This window comes from Ostrea edulis, chromosome 10, assembly GCF_947568905.1.
Source record: "Ostrea edulis chromosome 10, xbOstEdul1.1, whole genome shotgun sequence".
Taxonomy (NCBI): domain Eukaryota; kingdom Metazoa; phylum Mollusca; class Bivalvia; order Ostreida; family Ostreidae; genus Ostrea; species Ostrea edulis.
In genome coordinates, this window is record NC_079173.1 from 12,251,154 (window position 1) to 12,279,039 (window position 27,886).

General features: G+C 34.1%; 1 protein-coding gene across 8 annotated transcripts in view; it reads right to left on the reverse strand.

The window, feature by feature from the left end:
* LOC125666824 (plexin domain-containing protein 2-like) overlaps nucleotides 1–27,886 on the reverse strand; it is a 71,122-nt gene that overhangs the window by 33,839 nt on the left and 9,397 nt on the right. For all 8 annotated transcript variants that reach the window (XM_056151956.1, XM_056151952.1, XM_056151954.1 and 5 more), the window contains exons 2-6: nucleotides 23,812–23,969; nucleotides 18,814–18,942; nucleotides 17,777–17,846; nucleotides 13,712–13,834; nucleotides 43–96 (exon numbers count right to left, since the gene is read on the reverse strand). In XM_056151956.1, the coding sequence (XP_056007931.1) occupies nucleotides 43–96; nucleotides 13,712–13,834; nucleotides 17,777–17,846; nucleotides 18,814–18,942; nucleotides 23,812–23,969 (534 nt within the window). The remainder of the gene's footprint in view (nucleotides 1–42; nucleotides 97–13,711; nucleotides 13,835–17,776; nucleotides 17,847–18,813; nucleotides 18,943–23,811; nucleotides 23,970–27,886) is intronic.

Sequence of the window (27,886 nt, forward strand, 5' to 3'; positions counted from 1 at the left end):
TCATACAAATAAACACATAGTAAAAAAAATCCAGAAACTTACTGTGATTCTGGTCTTGAAGAAAAAGTTCTCGCCATTCCACAACAAATCTATCCCCTGCGAAAATAAAAAAATTAAAGCTTTAATTTTAAACCCGTCTAAACTATAAAACTGAAGCAAAAGTGTAAAAGTTAGAATCATTCACTAAATCATATGTGAAAAAGACTGCTCTGATTTTTTTTAAAATGGGCTAAGTTTGAGTGACTCATTTCTATTTAGAGAGTACCGGTGACTTTCAATAATCACAAATTAATGTCGACAAGTTCTAAATCTCGAGAAGTAAGATCTAGGTTATGAAATTCTAATGACAGCAAAAAATAATTGTAAATATTGACGTCAATTGTGACGTATTTTTATGCAAAATTCCCGAGCCCGACAAGTTTTCTATAAATAGCACAATACAAAAATAGCAGCAACAAATTTTCAACAACTAAACCATTTTGATGTCAGCGATGAATACTTAATATGTCCAATGACTGTACGTGTACCCTAACCCAACAGTGCTGTTGCCAACCCTTTCCGTCCGTCAATTGTAAACATATAGCACCTTTTCACTCTGTCTGCTGTAACTGAACAATATCGCACAGATGAAATACACCAGCCTAACATTGTAATGAACACTGTCAATTCTTACGAACACCGTTAATTCAATTCTTACGAACACTGTTAATTCTTATGAACACCGTTAATTCTTACAATGACTTGATTCTTACAAACACTGTTAATTCTTATGATGACTTGATTCTTACAAACACTGTTAATTCTTATGATGACTTGATTCTTACAAATACTGTTGATTCTTACAAACACTGTTAATTCTTACGAACACTTAATTCTTACAAACACTGTTAATTCTTACGAACATTGTTAATTCTTACAAACACTGTTAATTCTTACAAACATTGTTAATTCTTACAAACACTGTTAATTCTTACAAACACTGTTAATTCTTACAAACACTGTTAATTCTTACGAACATTGTTAATTCTTACAAACACACTTAATTCTTACAAACACTGTTAATTCTTACGAACATTGTTAATTCTTACGAACACTTAATTCTTACAAACACTGTTAATTCTTACGAACACTTAATTCTTACAAACACTGTTAATTCTTACAAACACTGTTAATTCTTGTGGGGTAATTGATCCTCCGTCTTTAGTTCTGTTATCTTACTGGATAATACATCTCATTTTGCAACACATTTAATCTAGTTATCGTGCATGCTAAAATCAAACCACATTAACAAATAATTTATATTGATTGAATGAATGAATACCGTTTAACGTCCCTCTCAAGAATTTTTCACTGACATGGAGACGTCACTATTGCCAGTGAAGGGCTGCAATATTTCGGCCTATGTTCGGCGCTTCCAGCCTTTGAGCAGGGAGGGATCTTTACTGTGCCACACCTGCTGCGACACAGGACCTCAGTTTTTGCAGTCTCATCCGAAGGACTTATAAATATCTTTTGTTCAGTGGCAAATTACTACCTATATCACATCTTAGCCACACCTTAATTACATTAGAGGGGATTATGGGTGTGTGTGTGTGATGGGGGATGTGTGTGATGGGGGGGAGGGGGGGGGTCTTATCTTTATCACCTCTTTCTAAAAAAAAAATTCTTTTGTCAGTTTTGATTACCTTGCCTAAGATTTCTTTACAAGTCCTTACTATGGGTAGAGGGCGCTGCAGATGACAACATTAACTTGGAAACTCTCAGGTGAACATGATTAGAATCAAATGGTCCATATATGACCTGCTATCTGGTAAACCTGATCCCCTCCCTCTGCCACTTTTCTTACATGTCACAATTTCCCCCAGAATTGGACAAAATTACAAAATCAATGATAAAGTGGGTTAATGCTCCAATTAACAGGAATTTTAAAAGAAGAGAAAAACTTCCATATTTTGTAACAAATCCTTGCTAAATTTCGATTTTTTCAGCTGCATTGCATGATCTATCAACATTATACAGTTTTCTCCGAGAAAAAAAAAATTACGAACCATTTCTATTCCTTGTAAAAAGATCCCTATTGATTTCCCATCTTAACGACAGTTACTCGACAACAATGCTTGTCAATTTTGCGAGAAGGCTGGCAGAACTCATAATATTGTTAAAAAGCTAATAATTCCCACATTTAGATCTCAGGATCCCCGTGGCTATTCTATGAATCAATTTAAAGTATCATCATTCAAATGACTGTCTACATCATCTCCATTTTCTAAACTAACTCTTTTTTCCACAACCGTTGGTCCACATCTCAGTGTTTTCCACTTTACAGTTTGGCAGCTATAGCCTAATCATATACATGTAATCATGAGCAATCTGTTGTACATTCATTCACAGCAATACTAGCTGTCATTTTGGTGTTCAGGAAATTTTTGTTGCAAAATTGTGATTTAATTACTATTTCAATGGCAGAAAAAAATTAAGGTTAAGAAACTTATGTTATATTTGTATTAGAAAACCTTTTCCGATCGAGGCTTTGAATGAAGCAAAATTACATTTATTGTCTTCCGATGCAAAAAATTATTTCTATACAATACTGTATATTCAAAAGAACCAATATATTTATTTTGATAAAATCTTAATTAATTCTAGTTTTGAGTATATCAATAATAATAGTTAAAGTGACCTACCAAACTATCATAATGGCAAATTTTTATAAAATAAAATTTTCAGAATGTTCAAATCACCCCTTTATGATTTTATTTTTCTGTAACTAGCATTTGTCTTTTTTAGTGTCATAAACCTTAACACCCCCCACCCCCTTCCCCCTATATTTACAAATTTCCTAGAAAGTTTTTGAAGTGTAAAATTCTGTCAAGATTATGTTTTAGAAAACAACAACAACTGAATTAATTAGGTGATATAAATTAATAAATACATATAAATAAATAATTATGTAGATCACTCTGATATATGCTTGACTTTAATTTCAAAGCAAACTAAAAGAAATTACATGCACTTTGACTTTCATATCCCTCTATAAGTGTATGATGTTGCAATGATTAAAATTTAAATACTGTAATGTATTACATTTGGCTGTGTATTCTATTTAGCGCCTTTGGCGGAACGCAGCTTCCGCTAAATCAAGTACACCGCTAAATGCCATCTGTAAATCTAGATGTTTAAAGTAATTCAGGAATGCGCTAAATCAAATCTGCACTAACTTGTTGAAAAAACGATTTCCGCCAAATATCGTACACGCCAAATATAATACGTTTACAGTAGGTTTGATGTAGTTAGCACAAGCAGGACTCGAACCCTAGTGACTGTAACCTCCAGCTCTGAATGATCTAACCGCTCAACCACTGAGACTGTTCAAACATTCTCAGGTTATAATGCAACATAAGAAAAACTGCTAATTGATCTAAATGTATGTGTATTTATAGAATTTAAAATAGCTGCCTGGAATAAACAGATGCATGAAGCAATAGAAAAACCGGTTACTAGGATCGATTAATATCAGCTCCATGCAGGCGTATCATGGGTGAGGGGTTCAAATCTTGCAATGCAAAGAATGAATAATAATGTCGATAAGCTAGCACTGAATAAGTATTTCAGAAGTGAAATATTGTAAATTATCCACTAAATAATGTAAAGTGTGATAATACTGAAACTACTCTTTTCGTATAATCTTGACAGACACTCTTGTTGTTTGTTCATATTTGTTCAAGTCAAAATGGAAAACACTGAAAATTCAATAGAATTCGAGAATAAACGTAATATAAAGGACCATGATAAAATCACTCACCACGCATAAAGCACTGATTTCATAAGAGGCATTGAGTAGGTTACAATGTAGAAGACGTATAATCAATTAACAGAAAACTCAACATTCTATAGTTGATTGTGAAACTCAATCCCCAGACAGATTTATAAACATATAATTCACTCATACTTCACAACCTCATCCAATAAATTCCATGTTGCAATTGGATATTTCACACATCAGAATAGCTAAGAGGGGCACTTAAGAGCAGAAGGGGTGTTACTGATAGACAAATATTGTACCATCTTTCCTTACAGCTCTCCATTAGTCTTCTTTTATACAATTATATTCCCCCACAGACCACATTATGGAAAATATTCCTCAGCAGCATTTACATCATACCTATTACTTTCATTCTCAAGAGAATATCAGCATTCTCAATCACATATTTAGATCTTATTGAATAAATTATCAATTTTTTCTTTTCTTTTTTTTTTTTTGGTCAGAAGAATATCTTTAATAATTTATATTGTGACTGCTGTAATCATACAATCCTAATATACAGTTGTATATCCAAACTTTTGCACTTAACAGCTTTCTAGAACTTTTCATCATTACCAATATTCCTTCCATGAGAAATTTGACGATCAATGACCTCTACTGAAAGATCAGTTACTCAATAGATCTACTACAATTGATTCCATTACAACTGTATCCAATACCGACTTCCTCTATAGCCAATATTTCAATTACACAAAATCATAAACCACATCTTGGCTCATAGATTACACAAGGGACCCTGCTGACACTCTATTACAACCCTACAATACACTGGCTGGCCTTTATACACCTATATTCCTCAAGACAACACCTATATCCCTCCAGCCAATCCCTGACCTTTACACCTACATCCCTCCAAAAAATCACTCCATTTTTTTTTTATCATCAAACGCTGATTAGTAAAGGACAATTAAAAAAAAAAAATGACAAAATTGGTTTTTATCAAAGACTTTGTTAAAGTTGAAACAAAAATTTCAAATCTCAATTTCACTTGAATTTTTTGCATTTTTTAAGAGGCCAATTTAGACCAAAACAAAGAAATAGTCCTATGATTTCCAATTTTTTGCTTTGATGTGTCTACAAATTGTAATTATAAGGCAATTCCCCGTGAACATGCTGCAGATGTAAACAATGCACGTATGAATACAGAAAATATATAGTACTTATACTGCAACAGAAGTGAAAGTAGACTAAAATTAGAAATTATAACATCACGTTTAAAACTACATGAGGGTCTTAACTGCAACATTTCATGCCAGCGTACTTATTCTGGAACGGGAAGTATATGCCTGCCAGTTCATAGCCTCACATATCTTCAAAAATAAAATAAATTTTTCAAATAATTTTCTTTCCGTTGTAACATCTAATGTTATTGGGTGATTGGGATTCACCAAACAAATGGTCAGCTGGGTTTTTTTTTTTTTTTTTTTGGTGATATGCGATATATTGGCTCATGTCACAGTTACATCTGCTGGGTGTCATATAACTGGATGTCAATCAATATGCTGTATTGAATAAGGAACAAAAGAATTGAATTAAAAAAATGTTGTTATGACTTTACTCTGAATGGCCTTTATTAAAACTCCTATTTCCATGATAATTCAATTGATATAAATGGTATAAATTTTTAAAGTTAAGTGTTAAAAAAAAAAATCCAATCATAAAGAATGAAGCTAATCCTCCCTATATTGCAGAACATTATCCATCCCACACCATTTTATATCATACACCAATAACAATGGTTACGTAACAGCTTAACTCCTTCAATACTATAAAAGGCACACCTATAATTATTCAGGAGATTGACTACTTCACTAACACATTACCAGCTTCAGTTGATTTACACACCTATGTTACAGCATCGGAACCAATGTAATTATAGGGTTCTTTATTGTTCACGACACGGAACTTTATTATCTCCAATGTCTCAGTCACAAGAGCAAAGACTTTATACTACCACCCCAGCAGCAGACTGCAAATACATATTGTGTCCTGAGAGACTGCAAATACATATTGTGTCCCGAGAGACTGCAAATACATATTGTGTCCGGAGAGACTGCAAATACATATTGTGTCCCGAGAAAAATATGGTCTCCAAAGAGCAAAATATACTACCATTTATAACTTTCACCAAATTTATGATCTAAGAATAGAAATATCAGTTGGATGGACATAAAAAATTACAATGTAAAACAAAAATGGTTTTTTAAAATCACGTTCTTAACAAGAAGCCTTAATAAGAACCCTACCGGCTCAGGGCCATAAGCACCGAGCATATAGGCCTATATGGGCCTTAATGATCACCTGAGTATGATCATGTATCAATCTACACAGATATAAAAAGTAAATTGGTCAGAGTTTCTTCATAATTCATTGTCAAAGGTTAGTGAGGGGTAATAATACAGATGCTCTGATAAATACCGAAACCTCATCCCAAGTAAAACATCAATAAAACCCTGTATGTGTCTCTTCTTGCTTGTTCAATTAAACCCTTCCACATATCTATAGTTTACAATTACTCGCATAAATTTACAATAGTTTTTGACAGGAATATGGAGCATATTTCTACAGGTCTACCTTCGGACTTCCGCCAGAGAAAAAACTTACTAATAAATAATAATTGCATGGAGAAGAAACAAATTTACAGAGAATCTTAGTAAAACGTGTATGCCTTTAATAATTGTTTGCCCTCTCTCTACTTACTCATAAAAAACCGAATGATTCAAAACGTTGATTTTTTTTTTTACATGTATGATTGATTAATTGTAAATTGTTTATCAAGCTGTATATTAATTGTTAATCAAGAATTTTTCACTCATATGAAGACGTCACCATTGCCAGTGAAAGGCTCAAAAACTAGGCCTATGCTCAGCGCTTACGGCCTTTGAGCAGGGAGGGAACTTAAATATCATGCCACATCTACTGTGACGTGGGACCTCAGTTTTTGCAGTCTCATCCAAAAGACCATAAGAAATGATAATTCTTTATCAATGTTTCGGAATTTTTTCATTCATCCTCTTCGACATCAGTCTAAATTCATTTTACATCTTCTTGCTCTGACATTGAATACCTTAAATCAGTATGAGACAACTTCATATAAAGCGTCTTCAAGATCATTCAAAATTTAAAATGGCTGACTTCAGTAACAACCTGCCATGTGACAGTGCCAGCGAAACCGTTCATCTTCAGAAAACTCAAGTTGTGCTGCGCCTGTGTGTTCCCTGAGTAAAGTCAGAGAAGATATTCCAAAATGCCAGCCAAAAAAAACCCTGAATTTTAAACATTTATTGTCAGACTTTTCTTTGCATTAAATTTCAATGATTTTTTGAAAGTTTAGCACTAGCTGTTAAAAAATAAAAAATACAGTATCCCTACCATCAAACCCAAATCTTAATTCTAAATGCTGGATTCGAAGCCACGATTTGAACAAACTTCATACAAGTTTCATCTTTTCTAGTCCAGTGGTTCTTGGGAAGATTTTTGAATGACCCTATCCTATTCTTGCCTTTTCTTGATTATCTCCCCTTGGAAAGCATTGCATGCTCTTTATTTGAACTAACTTGAATCCCTTCACCCAAAAATGCTTTCTGGCAAGTTTGGTTGAAATTGGTCCAGTAGTTTGGGAGAAGTTGGAAAAAGTGAAAAGTTTATGCATGACGATAGACATAAAAAGATAGCACTAGGTCACCTGAGTGGCTCTGATGAGCTTTAAATAACACTAAATCGCACTATGATTGTATGGTGTACAGATGATGCACGTCCTTTCTTCTGCTTTTAAAATCAAACTGAAATCCTATTTTCCTTTAAAAAAAAAACAAATGCTGCCATTATGAAACTAAGTGTACAATTACATTGATTTGGCTGAATCATTACCATTTTATGAAATGAGCTTTCATGATATGAACGAACACAATACCTAATCTATGGCAAAAACAACTACCAATATAAAACAATATTTTACAACAATTCTCTCGAAAGTTTCGTGATTGCTTTCTACATAAGATATATAACATGAGACGGGAATTATACCCCAAGGCAAATAATCCCTACCTATTACTCTCCAAAGACAAAAGCTCCTATCTATATTTTTATATTACAATGTACAAATGAAGCAGTTTTTCAGCAATATCGCTTTTGGGTATGTTATTTTGTCTCAGAGATTGTCATTAACGAAAATGACAGTTCCAAATAATTAACAGACATGGCCATATTCCTGAAGTTAACCAACCTAATTTCCCTCAGATCTATAAAATACCAGATTAAGTCCCCTTCATCTCAAATTACATAGAAATCTCATAGAAACAGAATTCTTTAATCCCTCATGTCCTAAGACATAATTACCTGGTCACCCTCCTTTCATGTCAAACGAGTTAGTACTCCAATCTAATCAAAATCAGATCCTAAGATACGCTCACAATCGCTACAGTAGGATCTAACTTAACCCATAGGGGGTCAAGTCCGCATGACCTTACCCTTGGAATATTCACGAGAACTATCAACCAGTCAGATTGTGCCATACAGACAATATGATGGCTATTTAGGCAGTTCCCGGCAATTCATAAACAAGTTGCAGTAATCTCTCTCCCATGAAGTTTATTCCACACTATAAAATTGTATATTCTCACATAAGGAATTTTAAACTTTCGCAATAATGCCAAATCTATGCCATTCATACAAACAAGAAAACGCACGATATAAAATACAACCAAATTACATTAATTGTGAATTTCGATTTATGTATGAATAGGGATGGGTGCAATTTGAATAGTTTTAAAGATGCTTTCTTAATTAATGTGAGGAATAAAATGCCAGTCAACAGAAACAGTACATTGTGATGTCACATGTAGCTGCAATGTGTTTTCTTTCAAACCAAACAATCGCAGCCATTTTCCTTGAATTGCAAACACTGACGGTTTCATAGGTGATATGCTGATTGGCTTACATAAAGTTCACATGACCCCTCTTTGGGTTATGTCTTAATTTTTATGCAGAGTATACGGCGCGGATCTAAGAAGTCTGATCTTAATTAGATTGGTTAGTACACCTGAGTGGTATTTGTGTATAGTACATTTATGTACTGTCATGTTAGTACACCTGAGTGCTATTTAAGTATAGTACATTTATGTACTGTCATGTTAGTACACTTGAGTGATGTTTAAGTATAGTACATTTATACACTGTCATGTTAGTACACCTGAGTGCTATTTAAGTATAGTACATTTATGTACTGTCATGTTAGTACACCTGAGTGCTATTGAAGTATAGTACATTTATGTACTGTCATGTTAGTACACCTGAGTGCTATTTAAGTATAGTACATTTATGTACTGTCATGTTAGTACACCTGAGTGGTATTTGTGTATAGTACATTTATGTACTGTCATGTTAGTACACCTGAGTGCTATTTAAGTATAGTACATTTATGTACTGTCATGTTAGTACACCTGAGTGCTATTTAAGTATAGTACATTTATGTACTGTCATGTTAGTACACCTGAGTGCTATTTAAGTATAGTACATTTATATACTGTCATGTTAGTACACCTGAGTGGTATTTGTGTATAGTACATTTATGTACTGTCATGTTAGTACACCTGAGTGCTATTTAAGTATAGTACATTTATGTACTGTCATGTTAGTACGCCTGAAAGATGTTAAGTATAGTACATTTATGTACTGTCATGTTAGTACACTTGAGTGATGTTAAGTATAGTACATTTAAGTACTGTCATGTTAGTACACTTGAGTGATGTTTAAGTATAGTACATTTATGTACTGTCATGTTAGTACACTTGAGTGGTGTTTAAGTATAGTACATTTATGTACTGTCATGTTAGTACACCTGAGTGCTATTTAAGTATAGTACATTTATACACTGTCATGTTAGTACACCTGAGTGATGTTTAAGTATAGTACATTTATGTACTGTCATGTTAGTACACCTGAGTGGTATTTAAGTATAGTACATTTATGTACTGTCATGTTAGTACACCTGAGTGATGTTAAGTATAGTACATTTATATACTGTCATGTTAGTACACCTGAGTGATGTTTAAGTATAGTACATTTATGTACTGTCATGTTAGTACACCTGAGTGGTATTTAAGTATAGTACATTTATGTACTGTCATGTTAGTACACCTGAGTGATGTTAAGTATAGTACATTTATATACTGTCATGTTAGTACACCTGAGTGATGTTTAAGTATAGTACATTTATGTACTGTCATGTTAGTACACTTGAGTGGTGTTTAAGTATAGTACATTTATGTACTGTCATGTTAGTACACCTGAGTGCTATTTAAGTATAGTACATTTATACACTGTCATGTTAGTACACCTGAGTGATGTTTAAGTATAGTACATTTATGTACTGTCATGTTAGTACACCTGAGTGGTATTTAAGTATAGTACATTTATGTACTGTCATGTTAGTACACCTGAAAGATGTTAAGTATAGTACATTTAAGTACTGTCATGTTAGTACACTTGAGTGGTGTTTAAGTATAGTACATTTATGTACTGTCATGTTAGTACACTTGAGTGGTATTTAAGTATAGTACATTTATACACTGTCATGTTAGTACACTTGAGTGATGTTTAAGTATAGTACATTTATGTACTGTCATGTTAGTACACCTGAGTGGTATTTAAGTATAGTACATTTATGTACTGTCATGTTAGTACACCTGAGTGATGTTTAAGTATAGTACATTTATATACTGTCATGTTAGTACACCTGAGTGATGTTTAAGTATAGTACATTTATGTACTGTCATGTTAGTACACTTGAGTGGTGTTTAAGTATAGTACATTTATGTACTGTCATGTTAGTACACTTGAGTGATGTTTAAGTATAGTACATTTATGTACTGTCATGTTAGTACACCTGAGTGCTATTTAAGTATAGTACATTTATGTACTGTCATGTTAGTACGCCTGAGTGATGTTTAAGTATAGTATTTATATACTGTCATGTTAGTACACCTGAGTGATGTTTAAGTATAGTACATTTAAATCCTGTCACGGTGCCATACTGAAACTACCTCGCATCCATAATTTTCAAAATGGTATACTTGCATTACACTAACATATCTGGTTACCATGGTAACTGTATACAGTAAACACTGTATCCTATATCCTCCCTTCATTTTTGACTGAGATGTAGTTTTTCTACCTGCAGTTAAAATAGTGTTGATTAAATCTAGAATTTGATTAAAATAGATCCTCAGTACCCCCTTGCTTGTTGTAAGAGGCGATTAAATGGGGCAGTCCTTCGGATGAGACTGCAAAAACCGAGGTCCTGTGTCACAGCAGGTGTGGCACGGTAAAGATCCCTCCCTGTTCAATTACCATAAGCGCTGAGTATAGGCCTAAATTTTGCAGCCCTTCAACAGCAGTGGTGACATCTCCATATGAGTGAAATATTCTCGAGCGGGACGTTAAACAATATTCGCTCAATCTATCATAATCCATTCACCTAAATAACATGAATATCAGTAAAACTGATGGATGCTCTCCGAAATACATCTCACCAATGAACTACTTCATGTAAGGAATGACTCGCACAATGATCAATAACTGTTTTAAAATATTGTTGAAATGAGGAGTTTTTTCCCATAAGGTGACCTTGACCTTTACAAAATGACCTTGAGCAACCTTTTTCTGAAAGCCATTCCCTTATTACATACTTGTGTGATAAGTAATCAATACCTGTTCAAAAACTGTTGAAATAAGGCACTTTTTCCACATATAAGGTATTGCTCTGAGTGACCTTGACCTTTCCGAAAGACAGACATGATGGGGACTATGTGCTCCCTTGAAATTTTTCAGGGACCATAAAAACCTCCAATACTGATAAGAGAAATTTCTTTTAAACATACTTATCTATAATTATTTAAGTGTTAATCTTTATATTAAGCATACAAATATGCAATCAATCAAAATAGTTATTAAGATATCTGTGCTTAACAAAATACTGTATAAATAGAAAATTTAATTTTGGTATTATTAGCGAAGGCGTTGAGATTGCCAAAATTGAGTATCGCTAACAATTGTTTCCATATCAGAGGTAATAGTTATCTTTCTTGGAAATATAGTCACTGACATTACCTCTCGCTTAAGATATGTACTCATTTTTATGGGAAAGAATTGCAAAATTTTTGTCTTGCTAAAAATCCACTTATATATGGTACGTATTTCAAACATGAGTGTGTATCTTGTATAATTCTTTTAAATAAACGTCATCTCCAAAACACATTTCTTTTTTTCAATGACACACATTGCTAGGAGGTTTGGTTCAGCAGATCTCGAGTTCAAACCCCGGTGAGATCAGTCGCAGGTTTCCTTATCTTGTGAATTTCTATATGCTTTATAAATATACACCCACCAGATAAAGATATTTCTTCTCGTTGTGTGCCAGAATAAGCGTAACATCGCAGAGTTAAATTGTGGTGTAGATACAGAGGAAGAAAATCCTAAAGTAATTAGTATAAAATGACTACATATACTGTACCATGATATTATTTTATATAATTTGCTTCATCCAACATACATCATTTCAACATCTTGACAATAACGAATATAAAACACAATGAATAGAGATACCATACAACGGGTACATTCTGAGGGTGGAAATTTTTTGCGATCCCATCCCTAAAAGGAAGCAAATTATATTCGGTGTTTTCAATTCTGCGGTTGCTATATACCTAACTATACCTGTATGCATTGATATATATTTTGTTATTGTAATTTTCACGGATTTTTCCTATATCCACAAAAAAATTGACAACCGCAGAAAATACCTGTTATACGGTATTCTCTATCATATACAAGTACATTCAAAACTATTTAGTGCATTGTTCATGTCAATATGATGTCTGATAGATACCATACAACAACAATGCACAGAAATATCACAGGACACTGACATCTTATTTAAGTCCTAATACCATATGCTGGGGCTGACACTACAACCTTATGGTCTATTTGTTTCCCATCTCCAGAACTGATCCAGGATATTGCCAATGTCTCCTGGGCTTCTACTAGCTCTTTGAGAAGTAGATGACAAAGATCTACTGGAGATCTCCGAAATGCAAACAAGCAAATTAGGATCACTCTTGTAACTCTCCACTTGACCAAACAAATACAGTTCAGATGAACATAAATCAGAGACATAAGTTTCATCACGTCCCCTGGTCCTGTGCAAACTCTCAGGTCAACGTCACACATCTAGTCTTCTCCACAGACTAAACAGTCACACGGTCAGACCAAACAGTCACATAGTCAGACTAAACAGTCGCATGGTCAGACTAAACAGTCACATGGTCAGACTAAACAGTCACATGGTCAGACTAATCAATGACATGGTCCGACCAAACAGTCACATGGTCAGACTAAACAATCACATAGTCAGACTAAACAGTCACATGGTCAGACTAATCAATGACATGGTCAGACCAAACAGTCACATAGTCAGACTATACAATCACATAGTCAAACTAAACAGTCACATGGTCAGACTAAACAGTCACATGATCAGACTAAAACAGTCACATGGTCAGACTAAACAATCACATGATCAGACTAAACAGTCACATGGTCAGACTAAACAATCACATGGTCAGACTAAACAGTCACATAGTCAGACTAAACAAAGTTGTCACAAGGACCATCACATAAATATAGCTAGACAGAAGGAAAGATGGACAGGGATGATTCTTCCTGTATACCCCCCCCCCCCCCTCTTTAAATCTTCTAATACGCACTGCCCTATCTCATTGTCCTTGCACCACTGACCTTCAGGATTTTGTAGACTAGTGACTTCATCACTTACTTGTTCAGCACATTGGGAAATTGAAGAGGTGTGGAGGCTGATGTGGGCAGACTTACCAAAATCTTTGTAGAGAATGACTGAATCGTTTCCAACTGAGGTATCAAAGTTAGCCATTAAGGGGGCTATGTACTGTGTAGCAGTCAGCCATTGGTGCAGAAATGGACTCATGTAAAGAAACCCTGAAAAAAAGAAGCAAACATGCTAATATTTGGAAAAAGAATAAATATAGGATCTCCCAGGTTTGATATGATCATTATCCAACGAGTTGTGTATTCTATTCCCGAGCCTTGGTGAAGGGATAGAAAACAACATAAATCATTTCAAACCACAAACTTTGAGAGATAATCATTTTCTCACGTTAACCATCACACCCGTGATTCATTTACATTACTGTATTGTTGAGAATTTTGCTTCCTGATATTTTGTAAAGAAACTATGTAAAATTGACGTTTGTTTGTGATGTCACAAACAGCATAGGAAAACATAGAGTAATAATTAAAATCTACGTATTGGGCGATATCCACTGAATAAAGGAGTAAACATGAGATAAATGTGGGTGTTTTACTACAACACAATACATTCTTCAAGTCTATGTAACACAAATTCATCATTTTCCAACACTGAACTTTGACCTAATTTGTATAGATAACATGTTCATCATTTTGTCTGTTGGGAAATGAAGGTAACAGAGTATTCATATATACATCAATGAAATTCATTGGGGCTCAAGTTTTGAGAACTTTTTGAGTACCCCTACCCCATGAATTTCAAACCCAATGAAAAAAAAAACAATATGTACAGTCAAACCTCGTTATTTCAAACTTGATGGGACCGTGAAAACACTTCGAGATATCTGCGGATTTGAGATATCGAGGTTAAAATACTCGAAGAATAAGTGGTTGGGACTTCCGAATCACTTTCACTTATCCATGATATCGGTTTAATTGTATAATGTTTCTATGTACAGAGGAGTTTAATATAAACGCAATACTGTGAGTGATGAAAGGCCAAAATAAACGGCAAGTTGTGTGAATAACGAAAACAAAAAAAATCATGTGTTTTTATCCCAATTGATCATTTTAGAGCCCATCTGAAGTAACAGATTAGTATAAGCTGTAGATTCTCCAAGAAAAATATAGAATTTGCTTACATTACCAAGTACCCAAAGTTTTAACAGAGAGCTGAGACAGGGCAGATAGATATTATGTAACGATAGTCTTCGTTTGTGTTACACGTGTCATCCTGTATTCAGACACGATCCATCAATTATTCAGTCTTGTATATTGAATTTCTTTCAAGCACTTAGCAGTTAATTTTTGTGTCAGACTGTATTATATAGAACTGTTGTAAAAGTCCAATATCTGCAACCGAGGGCATCGCTGTACAAACCAAATCAGTCAGTATTTTAAGATGCTCAATGGTTTGCAACAAAAAAATGTCCCTGTTTCAAACCACGAAGCACTAAGAGAATTTACATGCACATGCTGAAAGTCAAGGTCAAACTGAAACTGCGTACTTGGAGGAGTAGTCTTATAGTTACATTACTAACAATTTCAAGTACTGCAAATTCCTAATTATATGCAAGGAATTTATTAGCAAGAAATTTCGCAAGAAGCATCACTCACAAAATAAAAATTATTCGCTTTTATTTTTACACTGCTAAAATACATGTAAAAAGTCTTGATCAACAGCCCGCCAGATCACTTGTGAATTTATGTTCTCGTGATTTAACATGTATGAGTTATTTCAAAAATATAGAGTACTAACATAAAATAAGGAATCTAACATAATATGCATCTCAAAATATATGCAGTTTAAGTGGTAAAAGATCTAAATTTAAAGCACTCGGTACACAACATGCCTGCACTAAACAATTAGATGTACTGATGTAAAACATGGTTACAGTGAACAACCTGATGATGAATTCATGCTTACAGCAAAGTTATTTTCATTTTCTGTATAGTTTTAAAACATATTAAGAATTTATTAGATATAACAAATCATGTTTATAATGAATCGAACCTATCTATGCAAGCACTTTGCTATTAGTGAGTTTTATATTGTAAATAATTGATAATGTATCTGACTATGAAGTACTCATGTGGATAATTTTTCTAATGGACACATGAGTGTTATGAAGGAAACATTAGTCTTCATTATCTTTCTATCTGTTCCTCCGACACCCTCTTTATTTGTGCTACAGAATCCAATATTATGGCGGTGAACTGGAAGTTTCATGATCACATAAATTCTTACATCTATAGCACAAACTCTGCAGACTAGGATAGAATCATATCATAGTGATCGAACAATCCAAAACAAAATGTATTGAAAAAATGAAGAACAAATAACAAGCCTGCTCTTCCTTTAATTTCGAACTCCTGATAGAATCTTATCAATACCTAAAATTATCACAAAAATCTCAGTCTCTCTCATTAATACACAAGAAGCCTAGGGGCCACATCACTCACCTGACCAGCTGTACTTTTCATGTGAAAATTTATACCTTTACTGTTGCCCTGCTCAGACTTGGATTTCTCAAACTATTAAGTTTGAATTTTTTTTTTTTTTTGCGGAACCAAAATCCGAGTAAAATCTCAGACACAAGTCCAAGTTTCGACTAATTAAAAAGTTTATTTTGATCCACAGCATCACAGTGTAAAAAAATAATAATATTGAATATAAATTACAGTGGGTTGCTTGCATATTCATTTGATAAAAAGTTGGGGTTTTTTGGTACAAAATGTCCTATATTAAAACCCTCTTCTAGCCCTTACCCTAGCCCCAGGAGCCATGGTTTCTACAGAAAATTATACATCAGGATGCTTTCACATATGAATTTCACAAATACAGATCTTACTATACACAGAAATTCTTAAAATTAGTCCAAATGAATATGAACTGGAAGTAGTACTTCACAGAGAAACTAAGGACAAATCTTGCTTTTTACAGAACCCAGGCTGTAAGAATAATCCCGTTACAGAAGCATTAAAAGTCAATCAGAACCTCCGTAATGAAGACTAATAGGTCTCTTGATCACCATTACAAAAATGGAAGCATGACGTTCTAGTACTATCAGCTTTTATGGGCCATTCTGAGGCTTGCGATAAAATTCCCTACTTTCTCTCATTTCCATTTTTTATACTTAATTTCATTGATGTTTTTTCACAAAAGTTATGAAATGTTTATTAGTGGTTCTGTGTTATGTAACATGCTCTCCATCATCATGCCTATGTCATTTTATGCTATGAAGTGGGGGATGTCATTTTAAGTCTGTAAAACATCTGTCTGTCTCTCCGTCTGTAGTATCTTGGGTTTCGGGTGATATCTCTAATACCATTACAGCTTTAGAAATAAAATCAACTCAAACTGAACCAACGGAAAGTTAAGTTTGAACAACTCTGCACTCCAAAAGGATCTCCACTGAAATATTCATGGAATTTTTTTTTTTATATTTTATTTATGAAAGCATAATTTTCCAATCTTCAACATTGGAAATAGGTCATTAGATCAGGAATAAATCAATACAGCGAACACATAAGTGCAACCAATCATTTTATATTATTTTATTACTGTGGGCCAGTGAAGGAGATTTATGAACAATAAGGCTACCCTCCTTAAATTTGTTTTTGTTGTTTGGGAATTTTAAAGCAAAAATTGGGAAAAATACCTGATTTTTAGAATTGGGAATAGGGCTTATTCCTGCCTCCTACAGACCCTTAAAAAAAACCCTAAAAACAGTTTTAACTTCTGGTTCCATTACTATGGTTTTTCGTGGGAATGAATATTTCTGTCATATCCAAATAGTACTAACCACAGAAAAGAGTTCTAAAGCTATGGAAATACACTTGCTTCTCCCCTGTGTAACCTGATTTCAATCTTCATTATTGGCAGTGGTTGTGTCCGAGTGATTTTTGTGGTTGCCCGCTCTGACACATGGGGACTTTCCTTTGGGTACTTTGGCTTTCTCCCCTACTAATGACCCTCTCACACCAACACCTTAGCAAAACCAGAATAAGGACCTCATCCGAAATAAGCTCTCAAGCCATTATGGGTTATCCTGGCATTTGTCAGCTATTAAGCTGTGTAAAAATTATATCTATCTTATAAAGAAATGTTACCTCCAGTAGCAATGGTGACCTTGGACACATCATGGCCATAAAATTTGAATCTAAACGAGATTGGTACGCTCTGAAATAAGAAAATGACAGTTCTGATGAGCACTACCACGGAATATAAAAATCATGAAAATCTGCCTGAAATATTAGTTACACAGTCAGTTTGGGATATCATACTATTAGTCCTATACTTACATTGGTTTGTAGTTGACCTATAATATGGTTTATACATGCATGGTCAGTAAATTCCATATGGGGCGTGAACAAAGCTCGAGCCTCACAAATCGAATTTATACTGACAACGTATAAACCATATTAGGTCAACTACCAACCATATAACGAATATATCTTACCGACTGCCCTTTTTCAAATAGCATTTAAATCCATGAGAAATAAAATCTTCTTGATTATGAGCATGTAGGGATGCACTGGGATCTGAAACAATTATGACATCACACACAAGAGACGTTCGGAAAAACTCTGCAGCTTACATATTTGCGTTCAATGTTTCGCCTAGTGTCTGCATTCAGTTTTAACAGTTGGAAATTTGTTTCTTCGACCAAAGTTTTTGGCTGTGTCCCTTAACAGTCAGCTACTTTGAAACCAAAGTAAGCATGACAAAGGAAACAACTAAATGTGTAAAAACTAATGGCTTCCATTGAGGGTGTATGGAATATACATGGTCTTAACATAATTGCAGGAAACTTAATTAAGTCTTTAGAAGTCAACTCACTCTCAACAGTTAGAATCAAAATCAACATAAAGTTTATCTTTATTACAAACTTCACTTCATGATTTAAGAAAGGATTAAAGTACACAGATTTAATATATTATCTTCTAGTTACTTAGCTAAAAATTCAAATCTCACTTTATTTCATCACCGACATAAAGTCGTACTATGTTTGAATGTGACACGTCCACTGTATAAAAGGTACCAGCATTTTTTGTGGGCAGAAATTTTATCGATTCAATCCCTAAAAAGTAGCAAATTACATTATGACCCACTCCTATTTCAGCGTCGAGTGCGATTCCATACTTACGACAGCAACTCTATGGCTCCCTGACAGAGGCTCACTGTGCTTGACATCAAACAGCTCATCCCAGTATGTGCCGAATTTGGCTGAGCCGGACACCACTTTGGAGGTGTAATACTTATGATGCTGGCTCACCTACAATAATAAATGAGACGAAATTAATAGTTCACCTTGACACTTCTTATCATAATATCTTAAGGAGGTATGCTACACCAGAGAAATTTGATGTAGATGAAAAGTGGAGGATATGTACAACAATATTTTGAAGTTGAAAATTTTCAAATTTACTTTATTTTGTCAAAAAATACAGTATTAGTGGAAGGTAATCTGGAAGAAAAAAAAAAGAATTAAAACTCCTGCAGGATTCGAATCTGTGACCTACAGGTCAGCAGTTGGTATTCTAACTTATACTGAGCTACTCGGCTAGGTATTTAAATGGGAAAGGAAAAGTCAAATATTGCTGATATAAAATTTTTTCATCCATGCAGTTTTTAAAGGAAGTCAGCCATTATGACGATGTAGAGTACTACCTTAAGGTTGAACGATCCTCATGTGATATGTCATAGGTTTTTGCAAAAAGCTTTATCAAATTAAACTTTGAGCAAGATAGAAATATATCTTTCAGATGAATTTTATTCACTAAATAAAATAAAAAATCTAGTGTACTATTGATGGTGAAAAAGTTTATATTTTCCATAGATAATCCATTATGTTGTCAAGGACAATAACTCCTATGCTGGTATTTCCTCTACTGTATGTCTATTATACAATGATTTCCCCAATATCTACAATCAATTTATACATATTAATAAATTAACAGTTTTTCTAAACTATTGACTTTAAGAATTTTGTCATTGTATCATGTTTTTACCCATTTTCAGAAAAAATTCAATCAAATGTCTCCCCTCTCCCCCTTTTTGTTTTTTTGGCTCAGAGATTTATTTTTCTTCATTTCCAACAAAATTCATCATTTTAACCATGGTTGACAATCAAGAAGTTTTTACTCCCTAGTGAGGAAATCTTGCTTTAAGTATCAAAGCAGAGTGTGGAATCAACGCCTCACTCATCACAAATTCTGCTCACTTTTTCAAATATCCTTTAATGAGAAATTTATATTAGTGTGCTCACTGAATTTTTATTTTTAATTTTGAAATTACATGATTCAAATTTGAAACAGAATCTCAGAAAACATTTTACCCATACTTAAATTTCTTAAATCTGATATTAATTTGCGGTACACATACACACTGCATTGTCTATATTAACAAATTCTTCCAGAATATCATCATGGCAGCTAATTACTAATGGTGTATTATAACCTCTTGCTGTGATATTTCTAATACATGCATCCTATATAATTTGGAAATTCAGATTAATTTATGTGAGAATTGTAATACTGGGGTACAGATGCATACATTCACCACTTGTGTTCTACATATCTCTAATATTGTTTCTATACATTTCACATGTTGTCTACATTTCACATGTTGTCTACATTTCACATGTTGTCTACATTTCACATGTTGTCTACATTTCACATGTTGTATACATTTCACATGTTGTCTACATTTCACATGTTGTCTACAAATAACATGCTGTCAACATACCACTGACAATATACAACACTTGTTGACTACATACGACATGTTGTCAATGTAGCATTTGTTGTCTATGTAGCATTTGTTGTCTACATACCACATGTTGTCTATGTGGCATTTGTTGTCTATGTAGCATTTGTTGTCTACATAGCATTTGTTGTCTACATAGCATTTGTTGTTTATGTAGCCTTTGTTGTCTGTAGCATTTGTTGTCTACTTATACCACATGTTGTCTGCGTAGCATTTGTTGTCTATGTAGCATTTGTTGTCTATGTAGCATTTGTTGTCTACTTACCAACTGTTGTGTTTATAAACACATTACTTTTTGTCTACACAGACAACATACATGTATGTTGCATATCAATACATATCATGTGTTTATCTACCTACCACTAACTGTGTTTATACCTACCTCTTGTTCAGTATATTGTGGTGTGGTAGTGTTTATACCTCTTGTTCAGTATATTGTGGTGTGATGGTGTTTATACTTACCTCTTGTTCAGTATATTGTGGTGTGATGGTGTTTATACCTCTTGTTCAGTATATTGTGGTGTGATGGTGTTTATACCTCTTGTTCAGTATATTGTGGTGTGATGGTGTTTATACCTCTTGTTCAGTATATTGTGGTGTGGTGGTGTTTATACCTCTTGTTCAGTATATTGTAGTGTGGTGGTGTTTATACCTCTTGTTCAGTATATTGTGGTGTGATGGTGTTTATACCTCTTGTTCAGTATATTGTGGTGTGATGGTGTTTATACCTACCTCTTGTTCAGTATATTGTGGTGTGGTGGTGTTTATACCTCTTGTTCAGTATATTGTGGTGTGGTGGTGTTTATACCTCTTGTTCAGTATATTGTGGTGTGATGGTGTTTATACCTACCTCTTGTTCAGTATATTGTGGTGTGGTAGTGTTTATACCTCTTGTTCAGTATATTGTGGTGTGATGGTGTTTATACCTCTTGTTCAGTTTATTGTGGTGTGATGGTGTTTATACCTCCTGTTCAGTATATTGTGGAGTGGTGGTGTTTATACTTACCTCTTGTTCAGTATATTGTGGTGTGATATACCTCTTGTTCAGTATATTGTGGTGTGATGGTGTTTATACCTCTTGTTCAGTATATTGTGGAGTGGTGGTGTTTATACTTACCTCTTGTTCAGTATATTGTGGTGTGATATACCTCTTGTTCAGTATATTGTGGTGTGATGGTGTTTATACCTCTTGTTCAGTATATTGTGGTGTGGTGGTGTTTATACCTCTCGTTCAGTATATTGTGGTGTGATGGTGTCTATACTTACCTCTTGTTCAGTATATTGTAGTGTGGTGGTGTTTATACCTCTTGTTCAGTATATTGTGGTGTGGTGGTGTTTATACCTCTTGTTCAGTATATTGTGGTGTGGTGGTGTTTATACCTCTCGTTCAGTATATTGTGGTGTGATGGTGTCCATACTTACCTCTTGTTCAGTATATTGTGGTGTGATGGTGTTTATATCTCTTGTTCAGTATATTGTGGTGTGGTGGTGTTTATATCTCTCGTTCAGTATATTGTGGTGTGATGGTGTCTATACTTACCTCTTGTTCAGTATATTGTAGTGTGATGGTGTTTATACCTCTTGTTCAGTATATTGTGGTGTGGTGGTGTTTATACCTCTTGTTCAGTATATTGTGGTGTGGTGGTGTTTATACTTACCTCTTGTTCAGTATATTGTGGTGTGATGGTGTCTATACCTCTTGTTCAGTATATTGTGGTGTGGTGGTGTTTATACCTCTTGTTCAGTATATTGTGGTGTGATGGTGTTTATACTTACCTCTTGTTCAGTATATTGTGGTGTGATGGTGTTTATACCTCTTGTTCAGTATATTGTGGTGTGGTGGTGTTTATACCTCTTGTTCAGTATATTGTGGTGTGGTGATGTTTATACTTACCTCTTGTTCAGTATATTGTGGTGTGGTGGTGTTTATACTTACCTCTTGTTCAGTATATTGTGGTGTGGTGGTGTTTATACTTACCTCTTGTTCAGTATATTGTGGTGTGGTGGTGTTTATACCTCTTGTTCAGTATATTGTGGTGTGGTGGTGTTTAAACCTCTTGTTCAGTATATTGTGGTGTGATGGTGTTTATACTTACCTCTTGTTCAGTATATTGTGGTGTGGTGGTGTTTATACCTCTTGTTCAGTATATTGTGGTGTGATGGTGTTTATACTTACCTCTTGTTCAGTATATTGTGGTGTGGTGGTGTTTATACCTCTTGTTCAGTATATTGTGGTGTGATGGTGTTTATACTTACCATTTGTTCAGTATATTGTGGTGTGATGGTGTTTATACCTCTTGTTCAGTATATTGTGGTGTGGTGGTGTTTATACTTACCTCTTGTTCAGTATATTGTGATGTGGTGGTATTTATACCTACCTCTTGTTCAGTATATTGTGGTGTGGTGGTGTTTATACCTCTTGTTCAGTATATTGTGGTGTGATGGTGTTTATACTTACCTCTTGTTCAGTATAGTGTGGTGTGATGGTGTTTATACCTCTTGTTCAGTATATTGTAGTGTGGTGGTGTTTATACCTCTTGTTCAGTATATTGTGGTGTGATGGTGTTTATACTTACCTCTTGTTCAGTATATTGTAGTGTGGTGGTGTTTATACCTCTTGTTCAGTATATTGTGGTGTGGTGGTGTTTATACTTACCTCTTGTTCAGTATATTGTGGTGTGGTGGTGTTTATACCTCTTGTTCAGTATATTGTGGTGTGGTGGTGTTTAAACCTCTTGTTCAGTATATTGTGGTGTGATGGTGTTTATATTTACCTCTTGTTCAGTATATTGTGGTGTGGTGGTGTTTATACCTCTTGTTCAGTATATTGTGGTGTGATGGTGTTTATACTTACCTCTTGTTCAGTATATTGTGGTGTGGTGGTGTTTATACCTCTTGTTCAGTATATTGTGGTGTGGTGGTGTTTATACTTACCTCTTGTTCAGTATATTGTGGTGTGGTGGTATTTATACCTCTTGTTCAGTATATTGTGGTGTGGTGGTGTTTATACTTACCTCTTGTTCAGTATATTGTGGTGTGGTGGTATTTATACCTACCTCTTGTTCAGTATATTGTGGTGTGGTGGTGTTTATACCTCTTGTTCAGTATATTGTGGTGTGGTGGTGTTTAAACCTCTTGTTCAGTATATTGTGGTGTGATGGTGTTTATACTTACCTCTTGTTCAGTATATTGTGGTGTGGTGGTATTTATACCTCTTGTTCAGTATATTGTGGTGTGGTGGTGTTTATACTTACCTCTTGTTCAGTATATTGTGGTGTGGTGGTATTTATACCTACCTCTTGTTCAGTATATTGTGGTGTGGTGGTGTTTATACCTCTTGTTCAGTATATTGTGGTGTGGTGGTGTTTATACTTACCTCTTGTTCAGTATATTGTGGTGTGGTGGTTGGTGGTGATGTGGGACTTCCTGTTGTGGCATTGTTCAATGTCTGTCTTTTATGTAAGGTATGATGGCTTCGAAATGATATCACAGAATCTAGTTCAATCTCACTGTCGTGCAGCATGTAACTAACATCTTCAAAAAAAAAAATAAATCATTGCATTATTAAAATAACAGACAATACTCGGTAATATAGTACTCATGTTCAAAATAATACAAATCTGTACATATTAAATTTAATGTAGAAATATAAAAATTCATATTTCTTTTTTCTTGTTCTTGTTGTTAAAAAAAATTTATTCATGGTAATATCCCATATCATATTGAAATACCATAATCCACAGGTAAGTCGACCATTATACTTTGAGGTATTTCAAAATACAAGGGTCATGTTTTGGAACATATAACAATAGCAACAACAAAAATTATATATATCAGTGCAACTAAAAATTCCTTTTAAACCTGTTTTTATGCAGAAATAGTCATCGTTATTTGAGCCCTAGAATTATAAGCGCATGCAACATATAATGACCTGATGCTGCTTGATGCTAATTCGATCGAATGACGGAAATTTTACACGACATCAGAGACACCTATAACAGAGATCAACAACTCATATGGCGTGTTTACCACTTAAAATATGTGATGGTCCCACCCATAGATTGTTTATTCCTATTGTTTTGATAAATTGATGTTGATTCAGTTCATTTTTATTCCTATCATAAATTAGACTTGAACATAACCCTTTCCTTCATATAGAAAATAAATATTACAACTTTCGAAAGATTTGATGATCAACAAATATACTAAATAGAAAAAAAAGGCAAATTGTAAACATTTCCTGAAATCTTGCCAATTTGGCTAAATTTGGGTCTGAATGTGTCTTTTGAAACTTAATTCCTTTTACTTTGAAGTGAAATATTATCTTATGAAAAATCATACAGATCTTGAATGGTTTGGTTATAGGATTTGGAAGGTTTTAAGACAATGTATTTGATTTTAACACGCATGTACATTTTTACCAATATTACGACTTTCAATAGGTCAATATTACATGTATGCAAAAATCTTTAAGTCTTTACAAATTATGCCTGTAACATACAGGTTATCTGAATTAACTCAAAATTAGCAAAATTACTGGACCTAATAAAATGCCGCACAACAGTCAGGCTGACTGCAGACTCTATCTGATTATTAAAATGTAATATTTAAAAATTAATGTAACGATCGATGAACGTATACTCCAGCTGTGAAAAATGTGCATATAAATCTTGATAAATACAGTAGGTCTATATTTTAACAACTGGGAATGCCAACAGAAATAAAAGACTTCAAGTAGATCGAATGTAAACACTCAAAATTAAATTTATAGCTTTTGAAAATGCATGAGGGAATGAACTGCAATGCCTAACACTGGCATACCATAGCATCTAATATGCAGGCGTGAAACCCACGTGTATCTTTAAAAAATGAAATTTATTTCTTAAAGTAACCACCATAGTGATAATCAAAAAGCAATGATTCAGAAGTATTGAAACAGTTCATTCAAATTCACAATGTCGATCAATTCTTCCTGGGAGTGGTGGTGAGGGGGGTGGGGGGGTGGGTGGGTTCAATCTCTCCCTCCTCTCATTTTCCTTCTTTCTCCATCTCTCCCTCTTCAGAAAATGATTGATTCTCGCATGTCTTATCCAAAATCTTAAGGCTATATCATTTTTTAAAAGTTTATTTGTTGGAGTCAAACATATTTTAAATATTAAATTTTCATCCACAAGAAATATGCTTTAGAAACTACAGGGGTCATCTATATACGACTCTCTAGGGGTAACCTCACTCTACCAAGTTTGGTAACTGTCAAGCAAAGTAATCTTTAGATAGGGAGTGGACAAGCCTTAATTGGTCTACAGACAGACTGACAGACCATTGCCAACCATTAGATCAACTGACAGGAGCAAAACAATATGCCCGGCCTGGATCTAGGCTCATTTTTGAAAGGGGAGGGGGGAGAGGCCAGGTTATATAAAAATACATAGTTAACCATGGCTTCAAATTAACTATATATTAACACTATAATACAAGATACCTTTTTTTAAGCTTGCATGATTCTCACTAGTCCATTTAGTGTAAATCAGTTGAAATTAACACATACTGTGATATACACATAAATTTCAAGTGCATAAAAGATTTATCTCATAAAAAATATCACCACATTTACCTAACAATTAATTAATTCAATGCAAATAAAAGTTGTTGGTTCAAACAACTGAGTTACCTGCCCTTTAATCCTATGTATTATCATTTGATTGAATATAGTTCCCACTATAGAGTCACAATTGCCGGGGCCCTGCTATAATTTGTAAGTGTAATGTAAATGACTTAAAGCATATCATAACAAATTAGGATGCCTTTTGACCTGGGACCACGCAATCTGATGGATGTCACATGCCTGGGAGGAATTTTCCATCTTGCTTGCTTCAGAGAGAGCAGATTTCCCCAGAGTTCACCGACACATCTGACTTAACGCACATGGCTGCCCTAATCTTTTCTCATGTTACTGAGAATAGTAAATAATTCATGTTATTAAAAGCTGAATATTAATTCAATACAAAGGTACATGTACTAAATTACCTGTGATACCCTACAGGTAAACTGCATTTAACACCTGTAGTAAAACCTTTGACTGCATTAATTAAGACTCCTTACATGATAATCTACCATTATGCTTTGATATAGATATTATATCACATAATTTGAATTATCTCAGAACCATCATGCACATTACCAATAATGGTAAAAATCATTTCACCAAAATTTACCTAGAAATCAGACCCGTCCTTACTGAACATTAATTATGTTAGAAACAGGTTCATGTCCATTATTTGACCTTGTAAGAGCAGGTCCCCTGTTTTATGATGACTTTTGTAGGCAGGTAATTACCACAAGGTAAGTTGTCTAAAGTATAATTAGAACAATAAAAAAAAAAAACCCTCTAAACTTGTTACAATGATATTTATTACTTCCCCGCATTCCAGACTACTGAGTATAATAAAAAAAATTCTTTGAAATTGAATAATGCACTGGTTTTATAATATTGCATAACATAAAAGAGAAAGGTTGGCTTTTAGCACACCAGTGTAATACGTATTAGAAAATCATTAAATTAATTAAGTAATTAATCAATTCATCATTGCGGTCCTTCATCAGAATTACTCCAAGTAGTACGTAACATATAATATGATCTAAATCACACTCGAATGCAACTAATCATTCAAAATTATATATATATTTATATTTAAGATAAAAAAGCAGGAAAATATGCTGTTCCAAAATATATTCTCAATTGATTTGAATATATTTTGTAACTGCATATTTTCCTGTTTTTAAGATTTTGACTGTGTGATACATCAACTCTTTCTATTTGGAATATTTCACAGATTCACAGAGGAAAATGGCAGTACCAAATACGAGGAGTGATTTTTGAGTATATTTTGGAACTGCATATTTTCCTGCTTTTTTATTTTGACTGTGTGATATATCAACTCTTTCTATTTGGAATATATATATATATACACACACACTTTTTCGACAAGAGTTACCGTAATTGAGATTATGGGCTGTCAAGAATATTTTCTTTTCTTATCTTTTTATGCTCTAGCTACCATCCACTCACCCAAAGATCTCACTACAGTGCCATATTAACACTGCACCAACCTAGCTAGGCTAGGGCACATAGATGTTCATTTTAGAGGAGAGGGGATGTCAGGGGGGGGGGGGGTCCTGTCAGTCATATACAAATCATTTAATAAATAAGCACATACAGTACAAAATAACGGACTGGCACCGGACAGATTTCATCCTATGAATAATTTAACAATTTGGCCTTGTTTAATTTACTGGATAAATGAAAGATTTATTCGCTCTGTCTAGTGATGAGACGTCTAATGCCTTATACTTTCTAGCATGCTATAAATGCAGAATGCACTAAATTAACAAAGTTGGAGACCTGGCCAACTGAGTCATTGAATAAAGGCAGCACATATTTCCACAATTTA